General features: G+C 36.0%; 2 protein-coding genes across 3 annotated transcripts; one reads left to right on the top strand and one right to left on the bottom strand.

The window, feature by feature from the left end:
• The first annotated feature begins 733 nt into the window (after positions 1 to 733).
• On the top strand, positions 734 to 11,182 carry LOC115967975 (protein transport protein Sec24-like At3g07100). Of its 2 annotated transcripts, none has more exons than XM_031087157.1 (14): positions 734 to 883; positions 2,161 to 3,259; positions 3,346 to 3,484; positions 4,168 to 4,358; positions 5,158 to 5,265; positions 5,359 to 5,562; positions 5,749 to 5,980; positions 6,869 to 7,018; positions 7,502 to 7,658; positions 8,691 to 8,818; positions 8,899 to 9,221; positions 9,306 to 9,494; positions 10,266 to 10,532; positions 10,757 to 11,182. In XM_031087157.1, exons 2-13 carry the CDS (start codon positions 2,222 to 2,224, stop codon positions 10,497 to 10,499), a joined length of 3,093 nt encoding a protein of 1,030 aa, XP_030943017.1. In that variant the 5' UTR covers positions 734 to 883; positions 2,161 to 2,221; the 3' UTR covers positions 10,500 to 10,532; positions 10,757 to 11,182. The 2 variants fall into 2 exon arrangements, with proteins under 2 accessions (XP_030943017.1, XP_030943019.1); XM_031087159.1 differs by lacking the exon at positions 734 to 883 and adding an exon at positions 926 to 965 and having other exon boundaries at positions 10,757 to 10,991.
• A 2,231-nt stretch (positions 11,183 to 13,413) lies between these two features.
• LOC115968410 lies at positions 13,414 to 14,496 on the bottom strand. Its single transcript, XM_031087808.1, has 3 exons — positions 13,880 to 14,496; positions 13,492 to 13,769; positions 13,414 to 13,418 (listed from the first exon to the last, which is right to left on the bottom strand). The coding sequence occupies exons 1-3, from the start codon at positions 14,494 to 14,496 to the stop codon at positions 13,414 to 13,416; spliced, it is 900 nt and encodes a 299-aa protein (XP_030943668.1).
• Positions 14,497 to 19,016: the final 4,520 nt, after the last annotated feature.

Here is a 19,016-nt window from a genome sequence, read left to right as displayed (position 1 = left end):
AACGACGAGATCGAGGTTTGTCTCTTCAACCATCACTGACAGGATTGAGGAGCAGAGCACCAAGAACTTAATGCTGGGTTCGGTTTCGGCGCTGAGGATGGAGGAAGGATGAACAACCTGTTATGGGTTCTGTTTCAGGGACAAAAGGGGAGGAAGAAATCGGTGGCATCATCGACAGCGTTGACGCAGGTGGGTGACGATTGAGTGGAGGACATTGGAGGTGTTGAGGCTACGAGGGGAAATGGAGAAATTTGGTTTGGTGAAGTTGGGTTTTGGGGTGAGTGGAGTTAAGAGGGGCCGAGTAGTGGGTCTAGTGCAGAAGTAGCATAGGTCAAAGTGTGGGTCCCAATTTTTTGAGTTTTTGAAGTTGAAAATAGAACTGAGTTTAGGTGCCAAATCGAGTTTTGGAGATATTTAGGGATTATTGAGTGATAGGAAATGAGTTATAGAGTGATGAATGATGATATTTGAGTGATGAGTAATCATTTTTTTACACCCAAACAAGGCCTAAGCTATCAATTTTGATAATTTGTACTTGTATTAGTTGTATATTACACAAAATACCTAAAATGATTTTACTAAAAATGTTTTGCATGTAAAATTATATAAAAGTATTTTTACATTTAAAAATGTTTTACACCGAAACAAAATGAGCTTAAAAATATAAAATTATAAATCGAACTCAGTCTTTTGTTTTTAAAAGAAACAATCCAACTCATACTAAAATTAGTTAGAAAAGAAAATTCTTATCTTCTAAAGCAAAACTGAAAACTCTCGTATATTTGTCGTTGTAAAAAGCTCAACAAAAAAGGCATATTTACATCTAACTCCATACGACACCTCTCTCTCTCTCTCTCTCTCGCCCCCCTCCGATCCATCCCAGGTGCCTCTCTCTCTCTCTCTCTCTCTCTCTAGCCGATCTCGATCTCTCTGAAATCTCTCTCTCTCTCTGGGGATCTGTTAAAGTAAGAAAATGAAAAAGCATGTGTTTTTCGTATGCTCAATTTTGATTGCTACATGCGTATCTGTTTCCAAGTTAATAAATTTAGGACAGGAATTTGATTTTTGGCTCATATACTCAAAGTGGGTATTCGTTATTTTATTGATTTGTTACTTTGATTTCAGTCATTGAATTTTGGGTTACTGTATTGACGATTTGACCAGTTTGGTCAGGTGGGCATTTTTGAATTTGGGTTTGATGTATGTTTGGACTGTATGGAACTCTATGGTTTTACTTGTTAGTTGACTCTGGGGTTGTGATTGTTAGTTATTGTGATCCAATTTGTGGTTTGGAACTGTTAAACAGTGTGATATTAGTTGTTAGTCTATAGCTGATCAGTTTCCATTTTATTTTGTTGCAATAATGGTAACCCAGTTTTAGTTTTTTAATGATGTTTGTTTAATGTTGCATATTGTTCTAAGTTATTGGTTGAGATTTATAGATATGCATCATTGTGTGTGAGAACAACTGTCTTCTTTTGCTGCATTTATCTGTTGGAATGTCTAGCAAAAGATGCACCTGAGAATAGGTGAATGTGAACCATATTCTTGGAATTGGGTGTTAATAGGTTCTATGCATGATTGAATCTATGAATCCAACTTGAAATGCGTATGCTCTCCCATTTTATTTGGTTGCAATTATGGTGACCCACTTTTGGTTTTTAATGATGCTTGCTTAATGTTGCATATCATCCAAAGTTATTGGATGGGATTTATAGAATAAACAGCTATGGATTTTTTTTTTTTTTGCTGCGTGCATATGTTAGAATGTGTAGCAGAGAAGGCACCTGAGAACAGTCGAATGTGACCTTTAACTTCTTCTGGAAATTTCGTGCTAATAAATTCTATGCATGATTTATTCTTTGAGTCTGACTTTAAATAAACACTGCTTTTATATTGGTAGTTGTACTTTTATTTTCTTGTGGGTGATTTATCCCTGAAATTGTAATCTATGATTCTATAGGAGCTGTGTTAGTTAGAGGTCAGACATTTTCATGCTCATTACCCAGTATATTAATTGCTTAAGTTCTTAGCATTTCACTAACAGTGTATCAAATGCTTTTTCTCTCAGCAGTTAACTATTAAGGTTGATTCATGGGTTCCATTCTGCATACGTTTATTCTTTATCCATAATGACTCTTATGGTGCTTGTTGGTTTAGGTCATGGGAGTGTTGCTATAACAGAAATACCAAGTGATTGCTGATAAAAAGTTAAAAACCCATGGGGACTGAAAATCCTGGTCGTCCAAATTTTCCTGCTAGACCTGTAGCTACGCCTTTTGCTGCTGCTCCTCCTCAGAATGTGATGCCTTTTTCATCATCTGGTCCTTTGGTTGGATCAGAGGCCTCTGGTTTCAGGCCTACTCCACCAGCTGCTCCTCAGCCCACAGTGCCCTTTTCATCATCTAGGCCTTTGGCTGGATCCCAATCCTCTGGTTTTAGACTTCCACCACCACCTAGATATAATGATCCATCTTTGCCTCCACCAGCATCAAATGTACCACCTACTGGTGGACTGTTCCAGCATTTCCCAACACCACCTTTTCCCTCAACAGTTCAAGCACCCGCTTCACGTGTCCCGCCTGTGGGGCAACCAATAGCTCAACCTCCTGCTCCACCAGTTTCCTTTCGCCCACAGCCGCAGATACCACCAGTGCCAATGGGAGCTCCACCTCAAAGTGTAAACTCTGCACCACCTAATGTGAATGTTCCTTACTCTGTCTCAGATTCATCGTTTCCAGCGCCCATGACAAATTTTCAGTCGTCATTTCCTGGATATGCTCGGATGCAGTCTAATGCGGATTTACAACCACCCCCTATGCAGTCTCCTTTTCCTTCTCACCAAGGAGGTTATGCACCTGCCCCTCCGACTTCTTCCACCCCTTTTCTTTCTCATCAAGGAGGTTATGTTCCACCTCCACCAGTGGCAGCGCCATTGGGTCTGCAGTCAAGGGATCAAATGCAGTATCCGGGCTCTGGACCTCCTGGTTCCATCCAAGGTTTGATCGAAGACTTCAGCTCTCTCTCTATTGGGTCTGTTCCTGGGTCAATTGATCCAGGAGTTGATCCTAAAGCACTACCAAGGCCATTAGAAGGTGATGTGGAGCCAAAATTGTTTTCTGAGATGTATCCTATGAATTGCAATCCTCGGTTTTTACGACTTACAACCAGTGGTATTCCAAATTCCCAGTCTTTGGCTTCAAGGTGGCATTTGCCTCTTGGAGCAGTTGTGTGTCCACTTGCGGAAGCTCCTGATGGGGTGAGTATCTTTAAACTCAGAATGATAGGAAATGGTTAATATTGGCGATACTTTGATTGCCCATTTATTTGTTCTTACCTTTTCAGGAAGAAGTGCCAGTGGTTAATTTCGTTTCAACAGGCATTATTCGTTGTAGAAGGTGTCGCACATACGTGAATCCATATGTCACATTTACAGATGCTGGGAGAAAGTGGCGTTGCAACATCTGTTCTCTGCTAAATGATGGTAAATTTCAACCTCTTAGTGTGTACAACACCCCACCCCTGCAAACCCCAGAATGAAAAAGGAAAAGGAAGATTTTTAATGAATTCGGATAAAAGTAATTGATGTATTATTTGAGTGTTGGTTGGGTGGTGTTGAAAGAAAATCTAAATGTCCTGATGTGTCCTTTGCATGAGTGGATGGTTGTATCCAACCATTCATCTTCTTCTTTGCTTGGTTTCATAGATAGTTGTTTATTTTCTCAACATTGTTGCTCTTTAAGTATATTTCTTGTTAACTGAGGGGCTTTTAAAAAAAAAAAAATTATTAATACAATTTTTAGTATCCATAAACAAATTAGAAAATATATTTGAGACTGTCATCCTGTAGCTTCTTCTAAGCTGAGGTTTATAATATCATGTTTACACTTTTGAATAATATTACCAAAAATCTAAATTCGTTGTATTTTTTTTGTTATCAAGATAAATAGACCAGTACTGCAATATAATATTGGTGTATTACTTATAAAAAAAATCAAAGTGTATTGATTTCAAATGCCGCTTGGTTTTGCTAGACTCTACTTGTTTTCAGTTACAACTTACAAGTTGACTTGATTTTGTGGGTCATGGTTGGCTTGGTTTGTGGAGCTCTTCAATTGTTGTTCTTTAGAGGCATAGATACTAATTTTTGTTGATTCTCTTTTTCAGTTCCTGGAGACTATTTTGCCCATTTAGATGCCACTGGTAAAAGAATTGATTTGGATCAGCGACCTGAGCTTACAAAAGGTAGTGTGGAATTTGTTGCTCCAACTGAATATATGATGCGGCCTCCCATGCCTCCAGTATACTTTTTCCTCATTGATGTCTCTGTATCTGCAGTCAGAAGTGGTATGATTGAGGTAAGAACTTTCACTTATATGGAGGATTTTGCTGCAACTCATCTTGTGTTATATCATGGCATCATGTTTATTCATATGAAACACAGTTCATATACAGCTATAGAAATTGTAAGACTAATAGTCTAATATTTCTGATACTATATCATCTCGTATTGCTATGAAATTTAAGTATTATTCATTAGTAGTACTCAGTTTAGTCTTATTTATGATTGTATAATCACACATGTTCCTGGATCTAAAAAGGAATAATTGATTGTGAGTTTCCTAGTTCATTTTGTGCTTAATTATATATATCATCCATTGTTGTTTAATATATATTGCATGCTTTGTCCAAGTGGTATGATGAGCAAGCACTGTTAATTCTTGTAGCCATGTTGTACCTATCCCTCTCTGAATGAGGGGAAGGTCTTGGGTTCAACTTGTGGAAGGGTTGTGATTTGGGATGGTGAAGCCTCCCAGGGTGTAGCCTAGTATATTTATCACTAATAAAGCAATGGTATGACAAGTAGGCTGGCCAGAGTTTGTCGTCTCGTGCATGATCTCTTGTGTGACACTGATAGGGTCTGCAGTTACCCCATCAAAACAGGAGTGGTGATTATTAAACTTCTTTTTGTGAGGTGATTTTTCATTTAATTTTGTTTGTTAGCAGATTATTGTCAATTCATGTAACTGAACAAAAAATGGTCTGTCTTTTGCTTGGGTCTTGAAATTAATAATAAATAATGCCTCTATGTGTGTTGTGCATACGCATGCATGTGCATAGTTTATATTTATGTTGACAACGAATATTCTTTTGCAGGTTGTGGCCCAAACGATCAGATCTTGTTTGGATGAGCTGCCTGGCTACCCCAGAACACAAATTGGATTTGCAACATTTGACAGCGCAATACATTTTTATAATATGAAGGCATGCAATTGGTGTTGCTACTGTTTGATATAGCTTAATTTTTATTTCTTCAGTCAAAAACTTGCTAAATATCCTGTGGTTTTTCCTGTGCAGTCATCTTTGACACAGCCGCAAATGATGGTTGTCTCAGATCTGGATGACATATTTGTACCATTGCCGGATGATCTCCTTGTCAATTTGTCCGAATCCAGAAGTGTGGTGGAAACATTCCTAGATAGCTTGCCTTCCATGTTTCAGGACAATGTGAATGTGGAATCTGCTTTTGGTCCTGCTCTTAAAGCAGCATTCATGGTTATGGTATGTTAGTTTTTTCCATGCACACCATTTTGAACTTTGCCCATATATAAGTTATATCTTAGTTTCTTGCCAATGTTTGTATTTCCAGAGTAATATGGTCTTCAAATTATTTGTTTTTGCCTCCCTAAAGTTCTTTGTTTATTCTATCACACTGCATTAATCCTCTCTCTCTCTCTCTGTGAGCAGAGCCAACTTGGGGGGAAATTGTTAATTTTTCAGAACACACTTCCATCTCTTGGTGTTGGTCGCTTAAAATTGCGTGGAGATGATCTTCGTGTTTATGGAACAGATAAAGAACACATGTTAAGAATTCCTGAAGATCAATTCTACAAGCAAATGGCTGCTGAATTAACTAAGTACCAGATAGCAGTGAATGTATACGCTTTCAGTGACAAGTACACTGATATAGCCTCTTTAGGTACATGTTTTTGAGATGTGTTACTGTTCTTTTTGCTAAGTGGTTTCTGTTACTCTATGTTTCTGTAAAGGGCGACTAAATTCAAAGCTGATATCAGAAAATTTGGAGATCTGTTGATAATTCTGGACTCTTTGTTAATATGCTATGAACTTCAAACATGTTATACTTTTCTGTTTTTGTGATGAATTATTTTTTAAGTATGGTTCTATGATGTATTTTGATTCAGCTATGGCATTCAAAGCTTGTATGTATCTCATTCTGCATCTCTTGATATGTTTTAGAGAAGATTGGAGTATGCATATGTGGCTGACCCTGATAATTGTGGTTGTTATTGGAATATGTGTATGTACACCTTTTTCAGTACCTTTTATGTAGTGCGCATGGCCTGTAATATACTGAGGTAGACAGTTCAAAATTGTAAACATTAGGTGGATTATACAAGCTTTGCCTGTTATATATCTATTTGATTATTGTAATACTTGTGATTTAAAAGATTTCCTTAATCTTCCTTCAATTGGTGGTTCATAAATCATAATCCACTTATGCAGAGGATGTACTGATAATACCACTTATGGACTCAAATTTAGGGTCTGAAATACAAAATGCAGGATGCTCTCTTTTTTGGTCATTTTTTGTAATGTTGACTGATTATGTAATGAAGCATTTGTATTGATTTCAAGTAAACGGTCAACTTTCAGTTTTTTATTTCTACTTTCTTTGGGTGTCTTTACCATCCTCTGTTCGTTTGTATTTTTTACCCTCTCCCATTTATCTACAAACTTATTCAATTCCTGGGCTGCAAAAGTTGACTTATAATGTACAATCTTGCTTGGTATTTGAAATATTATTGATATAATATTTATCATTATTTACCATCCTTTAATGTAGGAACTCTGGCAAAATATACTGGAGGTCAGGTGTGTTATTATCCAGGCTTCCAATTTGCCATTCATGGAGAGAAGTTGAGGCATGAGTTAGCCAGAGACCTTACAAGGGAAACTGCCTGGGAATCTGTCATGCGCATAAGATGTGGAAAAGGTCATCCTCTTCATGACAATTTTTATCCTATATTTAACTGCATGCATTAGTACATACATGTATACATCATGCATACACACATGCATCATTAGATGGGTGCCATTTTGAGAATGATAGGCCTTATAGCTCTATGTGTTAAATGGTTATTCTCTATAACAATTTAAAGCATTTAGTAGCTCGGTGACCTATTAAATAACTAATATTGAAGGAAACAACAAAAACTTGATGTTTTTCTTCCTATAAGATTTGAACATAGTATTTTCCTTTCAAGCTTTCATACACTAAATTGTCTAAAGTAAAGATATATACCTCATTATAATTGTGTAGATCTATTCTAATAGTTTTAGGTAGAGTATAATATCATTGTTTGATGTTTATAGTTAGGCCCAATGGAACACTATCCCAATCATATATAATATTTTCATATGAGTTGATGGTTATGCTAGTCGTTCATCTGCTGATTATGTTTGTTTGTGCTTCTAGGTGTCCGATTTACCTCTTATCATGGAAATTTTATGCTAAGATCTACGGATCTAATGGCACTTCCAGCTGTAGATTGTGATAAAGCGTACGCAATGCAGTTGACTCTTGAAGAGACATTATTGACAACTCAGACAGTATATTTCCAAGTTGCTTTGCTGTATCCTTGTATTGGAAATATTTGATGCGCATTTTGATTTGAAGTGCATAAAGACATGCATGAGGTGTTTCTATGTTTGAGGAGTCATATATTACAACAACAATGACAACAACAACAACATAGCTTTAGTCCCAAAACTTTGGGGTTGGCTATGAGTCCTCAATATATTAGTTAGAGTCGGCCACATGTTTTGTTTTCCTCCATTCTATTTTAGCTAGAGTTATACTCTTTGTTACTTCCTTAATTGACGTCTTTTTTTTATTATGTATACTAAACTGATTTTTGGTCTTCCTCTACATTTTTTTTGTTCCCTCAACTTGGACGAACTTGCTCTTTCTTACTAGAGCCATTAGTTGCTCCTCTGAACGTGACCAAACTATAATAGAGTGACTAAATTTTACACTAGCTGTCAATCTACCACAACCTTCCTCATTTTCCAGGGCTTGGGACTAGCTGTTAACAAAATATGACACTAAGCATAGACATAGGCAGAGTTTGAGGAATCATATATTACTTATTAAAAAAAAAGGTTTGATAAGCTCCCCTCTACCTTTTTAAATTTTCCTAAGAGATCCTTTGAAATAAGAAGAGTCATTCGTGGTAAATGTATGTTTTCAGCAAACCGTTCGCTTGATGATTTTTGTGCTGAAATTCATGTTCATGGGTATTTTGAGTAATTGTTTTAGCTGGTTATTCATTGTAACCTTCCTTCACAATTTCTGCAAACTATGAATTGCATGGTTTCCTTCTTGTGATAATCATGTTCCTTGATATTTAGGAGACTTTTTTTAAGTCAGATTTCATCTCTTAGGCTTTAAAAAAAAATTGGATGGCATTTATTTATTTATTTTTTAAATTTTAAACTTTGATCTTCCCTATTTCATTTGATTTCTACTGGGACATTATTTCTCAGTATGGCCCTATGCATGACTCTTTGACTTTCTACAGTGTTAGGTGTTCCATTAGTTACTGTTATTTTGGATGTGTTCATAAGACATTCAAGTTTTCAAGGTGTCCTTAACAAATAAATAGATATACTGCATCATGTGGAGAAAGGCGTATTAGAGTACACACAGCAGCTGCACCAGTGGTTGCAGATCTTGGAGAGATGTATCGCCAGGCTGATGTTGGTGCTGTTGTTTCTGTGTTTAGCAGGCTAGGTATGGTAAAACAGGTCCCTTCTTCTGGTGATGTAATGTGTGATTGTGGATCTTGATTTTTTTTTAATAATAACTTGCAGCAATTGAGAAAACGTTGTCCAGTAAACTCGAAGATGCACGAAACTCTGTGCAACTAAGAATTGTTAAAGCCCTTAAAGAGTATCGAAATCTTTATGCTGTGCAACATCGGTTAGGAGGCAGGATAATATTTCCAGAGTCTCTGAAGTTCTTGCCTTTGTACGGATTAGCACTTTGTAGATCCACACCTCTTCGGGGAGGATATGCTGATGCTCCACTTGATGAGCGCTGTTCAGCAGGTTACACAATGATGACTCTACCAGTGAAGAAATTGTTGAAGCTTCTATATCCTAGCTTGATTCGACTGGACGAGTATCTTTTGAAGGTAATGAATTACTGGATTCAGTTATGCACTTGTGATGATTATTATATTAGTACATTCTCAGAATTGGTTTTCTCATGTTTGCAGGCATCTGCTCAAGTCGATGACTTCAAAAACCTTGAGAAAAGATTACCACTGGCTGCTGAGAACTTAGATTCCAGAGGCCTTTATTTATATGATGATGGTTTTCGCTTTAATATATGGTTTGGTAGAGCTCTTTCACCTGATGTGGCCATGAATTTACTTGGTGCAGACTTTGCAGCAGAATTGTCAAAGGTATGGTGGATCCCATAAATAAAAGTCTAAAAGTAAAATAAAATAAAAGCCTTGTGATGGTGCCACCCCCCCCCCCCCCCCCCCCCCCCCAAAAAAAAAAAAAAAAGCATGTACTACAATAACAGCAAGATCAACAAAAGTGTTAATCCAGTTTTTGGGGTTAGTTATGGATCTTTGCCTTTTGATGATCTTAATCTCTATTATCTCCTTAATTAACATGTCATTTTCTACTACTTTAATATCTTATTTTAGGCATTCTTCTACCTCCTTTTGTTCCCCAATTTGAATCAAAGCATGTACTTTTTCCTTTCACTTTGGACTTTGATGTGCCTTTGCTTGTCCTAAGGGGCAGGCTGTTTGGGAAATTAATAATTTATCAGCTCGGGTCCAATCTTGATATGTTGTTTTGATAAACAGATTTTTAGTTTTGTTTATCTTGAGACCAGCTTTTTCAGATACATCTGTTTCCTTATAAAACAATTTTTTTCTACAAAGCATCAAATACCGGTCACTCTATCCGCAGCTGACTTGCTTTTGGGGCTCCCTAACAACTCTTCTAAAGTTCTGTAGTTTTAAACCAAAAAAAAAAAAAACCCTTAGTATTTGCTTAAATGGTTTTATTTGTAATCTTGGTGCTGAGTTTTATTTAATTAGTTTGGATGGGGCTGCTATACGCATCCAGTGCCTTAAATGCATGCCCAAAAAACCTGTTTCCTTTCATAATCAATCTGTAACTGACTTCCCCTGTTGCTGTATTTTTGTTTGAATCAGGTTACCCTTTCTGAGCGTGAAAATGAAATGTCAAGGAAGCTGATGAGGATACTTAAGAAATTTAGAGAAAGTGACCCTTCATATTATCATCTGTGTCATCTTGTAAGACAAGGCGAACAGCCCAGAGAAGGCTTCCTTCTTCTCTCCAATCTTGTTGAGGACCAGATGGGGGGTGCTAATGGTTATGTAGATTGGATTCTACAAATACACCGGCAAGTTCAGCAAAATCCATAGTATACCAAGTTCAGCAATTTTTGTAATATATAGGTAATGAATTCTTCTGTTAATTTTGGGTCTACTTGGGACATTGCTTCAGAATGTTTTCAATTAGGAACTATGGTGTGTCAAATCATTTAGGTTGTGTTTTAGGATTACAATTATAAACAGCTTATTGAGAACATCTCTGTTTGAAAATACTACTAAAAAAAAAGCTCAGTTTGAAAAGTAATGAATTTCATGCTTTGATGTCTTCCTTGACTTGAATTCTGCAGGGGGCTTAACATGCTTGTTCTGTTCCTCGTCCGTACATTGATGGAACGTTTCATTCAATATAATTATCAGTTTGAATTCAGACATTGGTTCCCCTCGAGAAGTGTTGATGGTTGAGTTGATGAACTGGTCACCAGACGTTGAACAATTTCTTTGTCCATCACAGGATGTAATAATTAGGGGATATTAGCTAGTGATATAATCTTATGCTTCTTGTCTTTAAATTGAGAAGAAAAATAGAAAAAAAATTTTGAATGCGATATCTTAACTACTTTAGCTACTTTTTCTTTTTTCTTTTAAAAAAAAAAAAAAAAAAAATTCTAGTTTGTGTTGTATTATGATTTTACCCCCCCAGAACGCATGATTGTTTGGAAGAGATGCAAAGTTTGTTCATTAAATTATTGGGTTTTGTTCTGTTACAATGATAATATTTGAAGAAACATTAGTTTCCTTATCTTTGGCTTACACGAATCTATTTCTCCTGTGCTCTGCATGTCTTGGTATTTTGGCTCCAAACCATCAGGTAGGTTGGTTTGTGAATAACCCGATTGGCGACCCAAGATGAATATTCAGCTGGTCCTCCCCTTAAATTCCATAATGGGTCTTTGAAAGTTGCTATGCTTCACTAATCTGCCACTCTAAGATTTGGTTGGTTCTTTGCCATTGAAAAGCTCAATACCAGTTTTGAAGGTGCTAGCCAACCAGTTGATACAGTTTAGGCACAGGGACAATCTTCATCAACTAAAATAACGAACCAGTAATCTAAGAAAGTAATGTTATCTGAATGTCTAATCTCCTAAAGGGGAAAAAAATCAATATAGAATTTAATCGAATTTAGATAAATTGACGCACCACTTAAATTGAAATAACAATTAAATAAAATAGACCGGTTTGGGTAGTCAATGGTCCTAATCAGTCCATGTTGATAAGGCTAAAGATTTTTGATTAGGTGGATCGTCCAACTTCTAGCTCAAGGCAGATAAGCAACTGTAAAACAAAATATTGGTTTGTTACAGTTTTTGGGGTGCTTGTGCGCTCCTATACAAGGTTGTCAAAATCGGGATCCTACGTAGGATTGTGGGAGGTAGGTAAGATCGTGGATCATAGGATCGAATCGTGGATCGTAAGATCCTACCTATTTTTAGATTTTAAGCAAAAATCCTATTGATAATGACTTTGTATGTTATATAATCACTTAAAATATGAATCCATCCATTAAAAAACAAAAATTGCATTATAAAATATTGGTTTGTTACAGTTTTTGGGGTGCTTGTGCGCTTCTATACAAGGTTGTCAAAATCGGGATCTTACGTAGGATCGTGGGAGGTAGGTAAGATCGTGGATCGTAGGATCGAATCGTGGATCGTAAGATCCTACCTGTTTTTAGATTTTAAGAAAAAATCCTATTGATAATGACTTTGTATGTTATATAATCACTTAAAATATGAATCCATCCATTAAAAAACAAAAATTGCATCATAAAATGTAAATTACACGCACTACATTGTTCTTATGTTATTCTAACGAAATAAAATATATTTAACTTTTGACATAATATATCTAAAAATTTCAATACATGTTTAATTAGCAACTAAGTACCAAAATATTATCAACACATATGGAAAATGTTTTCCAAATTCTAAGTTCCAAATCCAAAATAAGTTAGGCTAGTTAGCATATAAAAACTAGCTAACTACAAATTTACAATATGTAATTCAAAAAGAGAATTCTCAATCTAAGGTAAACTAGCTACTTACAAATATAAAATCCAAAAGAGAATTCTCATTATAAAGTTCTTCTAAGCTAGTCACTATCATTGTCATATCTCATTTCATCATCTATATCCTTCCTAGTATCAACATCCATGGCGTAATCATCGAAATCCCTAACTCTCTCAAATCCAGGTGGGGGCTGATCACTATCATCATCATTAGAACCATCATCATTCTCATGAAATTCATCACTAACATCATGAACTAGCACACTTTTTCCTTTGGCAGCAACTCTTGAAACCTCATCATCACCTAACATTGATAACCAAAATATACAAAATTTTTTGATAAGTAAAGTATACAAATATAAATTAGTGATTAGTGGTCACACATTCAAACTATACATTGATAACTTGTATAAATATTAGCTATAAAGGAAGGCTTTAAAGTTATAAATTAATACCTTCATTGTCTTCATCAAAATCTGCACTATCATCTTCTGAATCTACAGAATCTGCTGCTAACCACTCATCATCAGAAGACAAATTCTCCAAACCAATTTCTTCTTTTGTACTCAATGGTTTAGCTCTTTTCTGTTTTATCTTCAAGTTGTACATAACGAAGACCAAGTCATTCATTTTTTTCTGGTGTAAGTGATTTCTCCTTTTTGAATGTACCTATAGTTGTAATAATTTTAATTGAGAATTCTCAAACATAGGGGAGGGGGGAAGAAACAAACTTTTACTAAGAAAGAAAATGGAAAACCATCTTGTCATAATATACCAAAGTCATTTGGTCTTACCATTTCAAACGCACTCCAATTTCTTTCACAACCAGATGAGCTACATGTTAAGCTCAATATTCTTATAGCAAATTTTTTCAATTCAGGACAGTCATCTCCATATGAGTCCCACCACTCAGCTGATACATATATGAATTATAATATCTTAGTCTTAAGAATAAAATTTACAACTAATAAAGATAAATTTGAATGTAAAACAAAAAAAAAAAAACAAAATTGTTACCTGGCTGTTTAGTATCTCTGGCTAGTATGGCAGCTTCAATACCGAAGAGTCCCTTTGCTTGTTTGAATTTTTCAAGTTGCATATCTATCTTTTTCCTATCACTAACTTCTGGAACCATTCGTTGAAGACACGTATATAGTCCTAATTTAATATCTGAACCCAGATCAAAAGAAGGATCATAATGAATAGAAGGGTTCAAATAGTATCCCGCAGCATGCAAAGGCCTATGAAGTTGCATTTCCCATCGATCATCAATTATATCCCATATCTTTTTGTAACTACAATTTAAAACAATGGATATTATATTAAAAAAAAAGACTATATATTTAATAAGCTAATGAATTAAAAACAAATGTAAATTTAAGGAAGATACAAATAAAATGGTTACCTCTTTTGAACATTATTGAAATTTTTCTGTATTTCTTCTTTTGCTTTTTCCATTTCTTGATAAATGAATCCCATTGGAGGTGTATCAGAATCAACCATGCGAAGTACCTTTAAAAGGGGTATTGCGGCCTTCAAGCATTTGACAACAAGTCGCCAAAAGCCATTGTTATCCATAACTATGGCATGAATTCTTTTCCCTTCTTTTGTTTTTGCAAATTTACTACACCTCCATTGTTCAGAAGAAAACATTGCCATCAATTCTCCTTTGAACTCATTAAGGCATGACAATGTCAAATATGATGTTGCAAATCTAGTGGCAGCGGGTCTAATTAATTCCCTCCCTTTAGTGAAATCCCTCAACCAATTTAAAAGCATAGCTCTAGAATATATGAACGTTGTAATCTTCTTCCCCTTTGCAATTGTGTACTTATGGTCCTTAATCTTTTTTTCAAAATCCTCAAGCATCAAATCCAAGCAATGGGCAGCACATGGAGTCCAAAACAAGCACTTTCTCTTCTGCATCAACATCTCTCCAACTAGTTTGTAGTTAGCAGCATTGTTAGTCACCAATTGCACAACATTCTCCTCTCCAACCCTTTCGACAACTTCATCTAACATTTGACAAACTTTTTCAGCTGTTTTAGATATGTTAGATGTGTCTATAGAGTATAGGAAAATGGTTCCTTTGGGACTATTCACCAAAAAATTACAAATGGATCTCCTTTACTTATCAGACCAGCCATCAGACATAATTGAACAACCTATTTTTTTCCATTCAACCTTATATTCTTCAAGCATTTGTTGTGTAAAATCTACCTCTTTCTTCAAGCATATCTCCCTAATCTCATGATAGGAAGGAGGCTTGAGGCCAATCCCAAATCTTGAAATCATATCAATCATTTGCAGAAACTCCGGATTTTTGACACAATTAAAAGGGATGGCACTAGTGTAGAAGAATCTAGCAATTTGTTGGATCACTAGATCACGTTCTCCTTTTTTAAACACACGATTCATTGTTACTTGCTTTTTTTTTGTAACAAACTTATCCATGGAGCCTATGTGTTTGCCCCTCCCTTTTGATGAATGTAGTTGTTGTACTTCAACTCATTCATCATCATTGCCATCATCCTCTTCTTCTATAGTATACCACCTTTTCTTTTTTATAGATGCTTCAGATTGGGCATACAAAAGAGTCGCAAATTTTTCCCTCACCTTTTCTGGCACACTAGGACAAGCTGAAACATTTTTCCTAGTCCCAGCTAAATGATGCTTCAGCCTATATATACCCCCACTATGAATTTCTTTGCAATAATTACATTGAACTTGCCTTGAACCTACTTCAACACCATGTTCCCATCCCAGGTCAGACCTATTTCCTGGTGCATTTTTTCGCTTAATTTTCTTTCTAGCCAAATTAGACATTGTATATTTGTACTAGAGCTGCAAAAAGAGACACCAAGATACAGAGCATGCTCAAAAAAATCACATAGAAAATTCATCAAACAGGTTATGTGCAATTCTAAACTACTAATTGTGTTTACTAATATTTCTCAAAGAATCAAATACTAAAGATCCTGTTTCATAATTTTTCAAATTTTACTTAATTTAGTTAACAAAATAGAAAAATAAAAACATAAACACAACACAACAATCTGGAATCAAGCTATCAAAGTACAAATAAATGATAAACTACTAACTTAATAAGTACTAACTACCAAAAAAGATTACCAGAAAGCTTAAAGGCAGCAATGGCTCACGGCAACATCATTGAGAGGGCTGAGAGGTGTTGGGTTTTTGACAGACGATTGAGGAGGCGCGGGACTGAGGTGCTGGTGCTGAATGTTTCTAAATGTTTCTAAATACTTAAGAAAGCTTGAATCAGCGATGGCTCACCATTGAGAGGGCTGAGAGGTGCTGGGTTTTTGACAGGGGACTGTGGAGGCGCGGGACAGAGCTGCTGCGTTCTGGAGCTTTTGACAGAGGATTGAGGAGGTGCGGGACTAAGGTGCTGGTTTTTGAATGTTTCTAAATGTTTCTAAATACTTAAGAAAGCTTGAAAGCAGCAATAGCTCACCATTGAGAGGGCTGAGTGCTAAGTTTATGACAGGGGACTGTGGAGGCGCGCGGGACAGAGCTGGTGCGTCTGACTGCTGAAGCTTTAAGTGTTTCTAAAATATTAGGTTTTGTTTTTGAAAACTTAACTAAAGTAGTATAGGTTTTTTGGAGATTTTATTTTGAGAGAGGGGTAAATTTGGGACTTTAATTCATTGGGCTTGTGGGTATTGGACCTTTAGGTGGACCGGGCATTATTTTACTGGACTTACCCAAATGGCCCAAATGAATCCCACTTAAAAAAAAAAAAAAAAAAAAAAGCCAAAAAAGCCTAATGGTAGGATCGGTAGGATCCCATACGATCCTACGATCCTACACGATCCTACAAACGATCCTAACATTTTTGCGATCCTGCTACGATTTTAATCTTTTTGGTGAGGTGGGATCGTAAAATCGTGCAATTTTACGATCCGGATCGCGATTTTGACAACCTTGCTCCTATAGAATTGGATTAGATGCATAAACACTGACTATCTGATTCTCCAACAAATCAGCTAATGAACTTTTTCCATAGTATGAGTACGCATAACATCACTAATATTCAATTTAGCTTGAATTCTTGACAAAGCAACACCAAATTTTTGGTTCAGAGGATCTTCCATAATGGCAAAGGATCAATTAGTTCTTATGAAAGATGCTATTTACAAACTGCTACTTTTCTTACTTGGAAGGCATTCAAAATGAGAACCAACTATTAGCAGCTGGGTCTCTGATGACTTGCAGTGAATATGAAGATGTTATGACTGAGCTGAAAATAGCAAATTCATCTTTGTGGTTGGGACATATATATTGCTCCTCCAGTGTGTGTTGACAGTGGCTTTTGCTAAGAGCTTGCAAGATGAGAGGTGCTTGGTTTTGAATCAGGAGAAACTAAATGAGGTGATGTGGTTGTTTGGAAAATTTGATCTGGATTCTCAGGAGGAGAGTCTATGGAAGAATTGAGTTGGATTCTCAGGGCAAAATGGAAATCAAGGCTTGTGAAATGTCTTTGGAACAGTGGATGGGTCCATGAAATGACATTGAGGGCAATGTTCCACACAGAGCTCAACTTCAAGCCTTCATCTTTCAATTATCACAATGAATACACTATAATTTTTTCTTCTCAGTCTGTGTTTTTGTTTTGGATTTTATTTTTAAAGTGTTTCCTTCTGTCATGTCAGATTCTTGTGATGTTTGCACTAATCAAGTTTCTGACTCAGATTCTCACGCTTGCTGAGGTTGCTGAAAATGTTTTCTATTGTCACCATTCCTTAAAAAAAAAAAAAAAAAATTCAAATCCAATCTGCCGAGTAACTGGACTAGGTTCTCATTAGTGGAGTTCTTTTAATTTTTTTGTGGGAGGTCCTAAAGAACAAAAATATCTAAGAATAGTCTTGATTTCTTAATTTTTCCTGCTTTCTCAAAGTGAGCACATGGAAAATGTTTAATTTCTAGTGCTGATTTGTCGACATTATTAGCCTTTTTCACAAAATAAAAAGCTTTGCCCAATATATTGTTGTCTCTAGCCATCGAGTTGAGCTTGGATTGTATAGGTAATCATACAAAGCTGACTAGTAAAGAAGAATTCCTAACTAATGAGATGGATTTCAAGAGAACCATAATCACTCAAGATGAATAGAGATTATAGTGTTGCAAAAACGTCATCAGATTCGAGTCATTTGACAGAGAATACTTCCAGTACTGAATTGAAGAACGAAGAGGAAAAATCAGTTATAAAGACTCAAAAGGATTGTTGGAAACTTTATCTGCTCTAACAAAGAATGATTTTCAAAGGAAATCATGATATTCAAAAAGAGAAAGTGGAATAATTGTCAAACAAAGTCATCTTAGAATTTAAGAGGTGCCTTCAACTTCCTGCTAAACCAGCTCTAAGGCAAGTACAGAAGAAGCGGAGCAGGAAATGATAAAGTAGTTAAGTTGAGTGAAAGCATGCACATAGTCCCTCTTAAACCTTCGTATGTTAAGAGAATTAATCGTTTTGTTATTCGGGCTGATGAGGAAATTGATGGTAGCATAAGAATAAATCATTGCAAGGTTTGAGAAATAGAAGATACTAAAGAGACTGTGAGAAATTATGCAGTGCATATATGGGAGATGATGATATATTATGGTTTGCGTCAGCAGGGGCTTGTACGTTAGCATTAAGCCAGGCAGCTGAGGAAGTTACTTCTGGAGAACACTTTGAATGGGTGTGGGTACTGGATAGTGTTTGAGTACAAATCTCCTCTCAATGGGTATAACAATGGGAGAAGGAACGAGAAGAGACTACAAAGATTTCTATCTAAGAATGAGTAGCTCTCTCTCTAATAAGATGGGTGTGTTGTAGAAACCTTTCTTAGGGTTTTTCTCTCAATAGGCTCCTCTCAATTTCTGTGGGTAATGAGGGTATATATAGTATGAGTGATGGGAATATAAAAAGTCACAATTTTCAGTAAAACAGGGGAACTTCGCGGGTCCCTCGCGACTGGTGCAAGTCGCGAATCTAAGTTGCGAGTTACCTTCCTGGACAGGCTGTACTAAGTTGAACACCTGGCCTGACTGTTCACCTTCCTGCATGTGCTTCTCTTGTGACATTCAGCTGTCTTGATCAAATCTTCACCACTTAATACTAAACCCATTACAAATAAATCCCACAAAAATACAAGGAAATAAATTTGTGTAATTACAACACTTTTTGTCCTGGAAGAAGCCAATACTAATGTTATGAGAAAAATCATAACTTAACACTTGACAAATTTGGTTTTAAAATATTTTTCCTATAGTGGGAGGTCAATCCATAAAAAAATACAATTTTGGGTAAAAATATGTGTTAGTAGCTAGTTATTCACGAGACTTAATCGCTTAGAAAATGTGCTGAAAACTAACCTTTGTTCACCGTTTTGACATTAAACTTTGAACGATAAGGAATTCGCAGACGTGGTCTAAATGTTTTAGAAAGTAGACACTCCAAGCTTGAATTTGAACACAAATTTTAAAATTTTAAAACCCAAATCAAGAGAGTTATTATCATTTGAGTATGGCCTATC

The sequence above is a fragment of the Quercus lobata genome, chromosome 11, assembly GCF_001633185.2.
Source record: "Quercus lobata isolate SW786 chromosome 11, ValleyOak3.0 Primary Assembly, whole genome shotgun sequence".
In the NCBI taxonomy this organism is placed as follows: Eukaryota; Viridiplantae; Streptophyta; class Magnoliopsida; order Fagales; family Fagaceae; genus Quercus; species Quercus lobata.
This window is presented reverse-complemented; position numbering and strand designations above follow the sequence as displayed.

Bases quoted from the DNA above. Each gene is read 5' to 3' on its own strand.
- LOC115967975 (XM_031087157.1), top strand. From the start codon at position 2,222: ATGGGGACTGAAAATCCTGGTCGTCCAAATTTTCCTGCTAGACCTGTA. The intron at 5,563-5,748 runs GTATGTTAGTTT...CTCTGTGAGCAG, and splicing joins AAGCAGCATTCATGGTTATG to AGCCAACTTGGGGGGAAATT. The intron at 7,019-7,501 runs GTCATCCTCTTC...TTGTGCTTCTAG, and splicing joins GCGCATAAGATGTGGAAAAG to GTGTCCGATTTACCTCTTAT.
- LOC115968410 (XM_031087808.1), bottom strand. From the start codon at position 14,496: ATGTTAGATGAAGTTGTCGAAAGGGTTGGAGAGGAGAATGTTGTGCAA. The intron at 13,770-13,879 runs GTAACCATTTTA...TTTAAATTGTAG, and splicing joins TTCAATAATGTTCAAAAGAG to TTACAAAAAGATATGGGATA.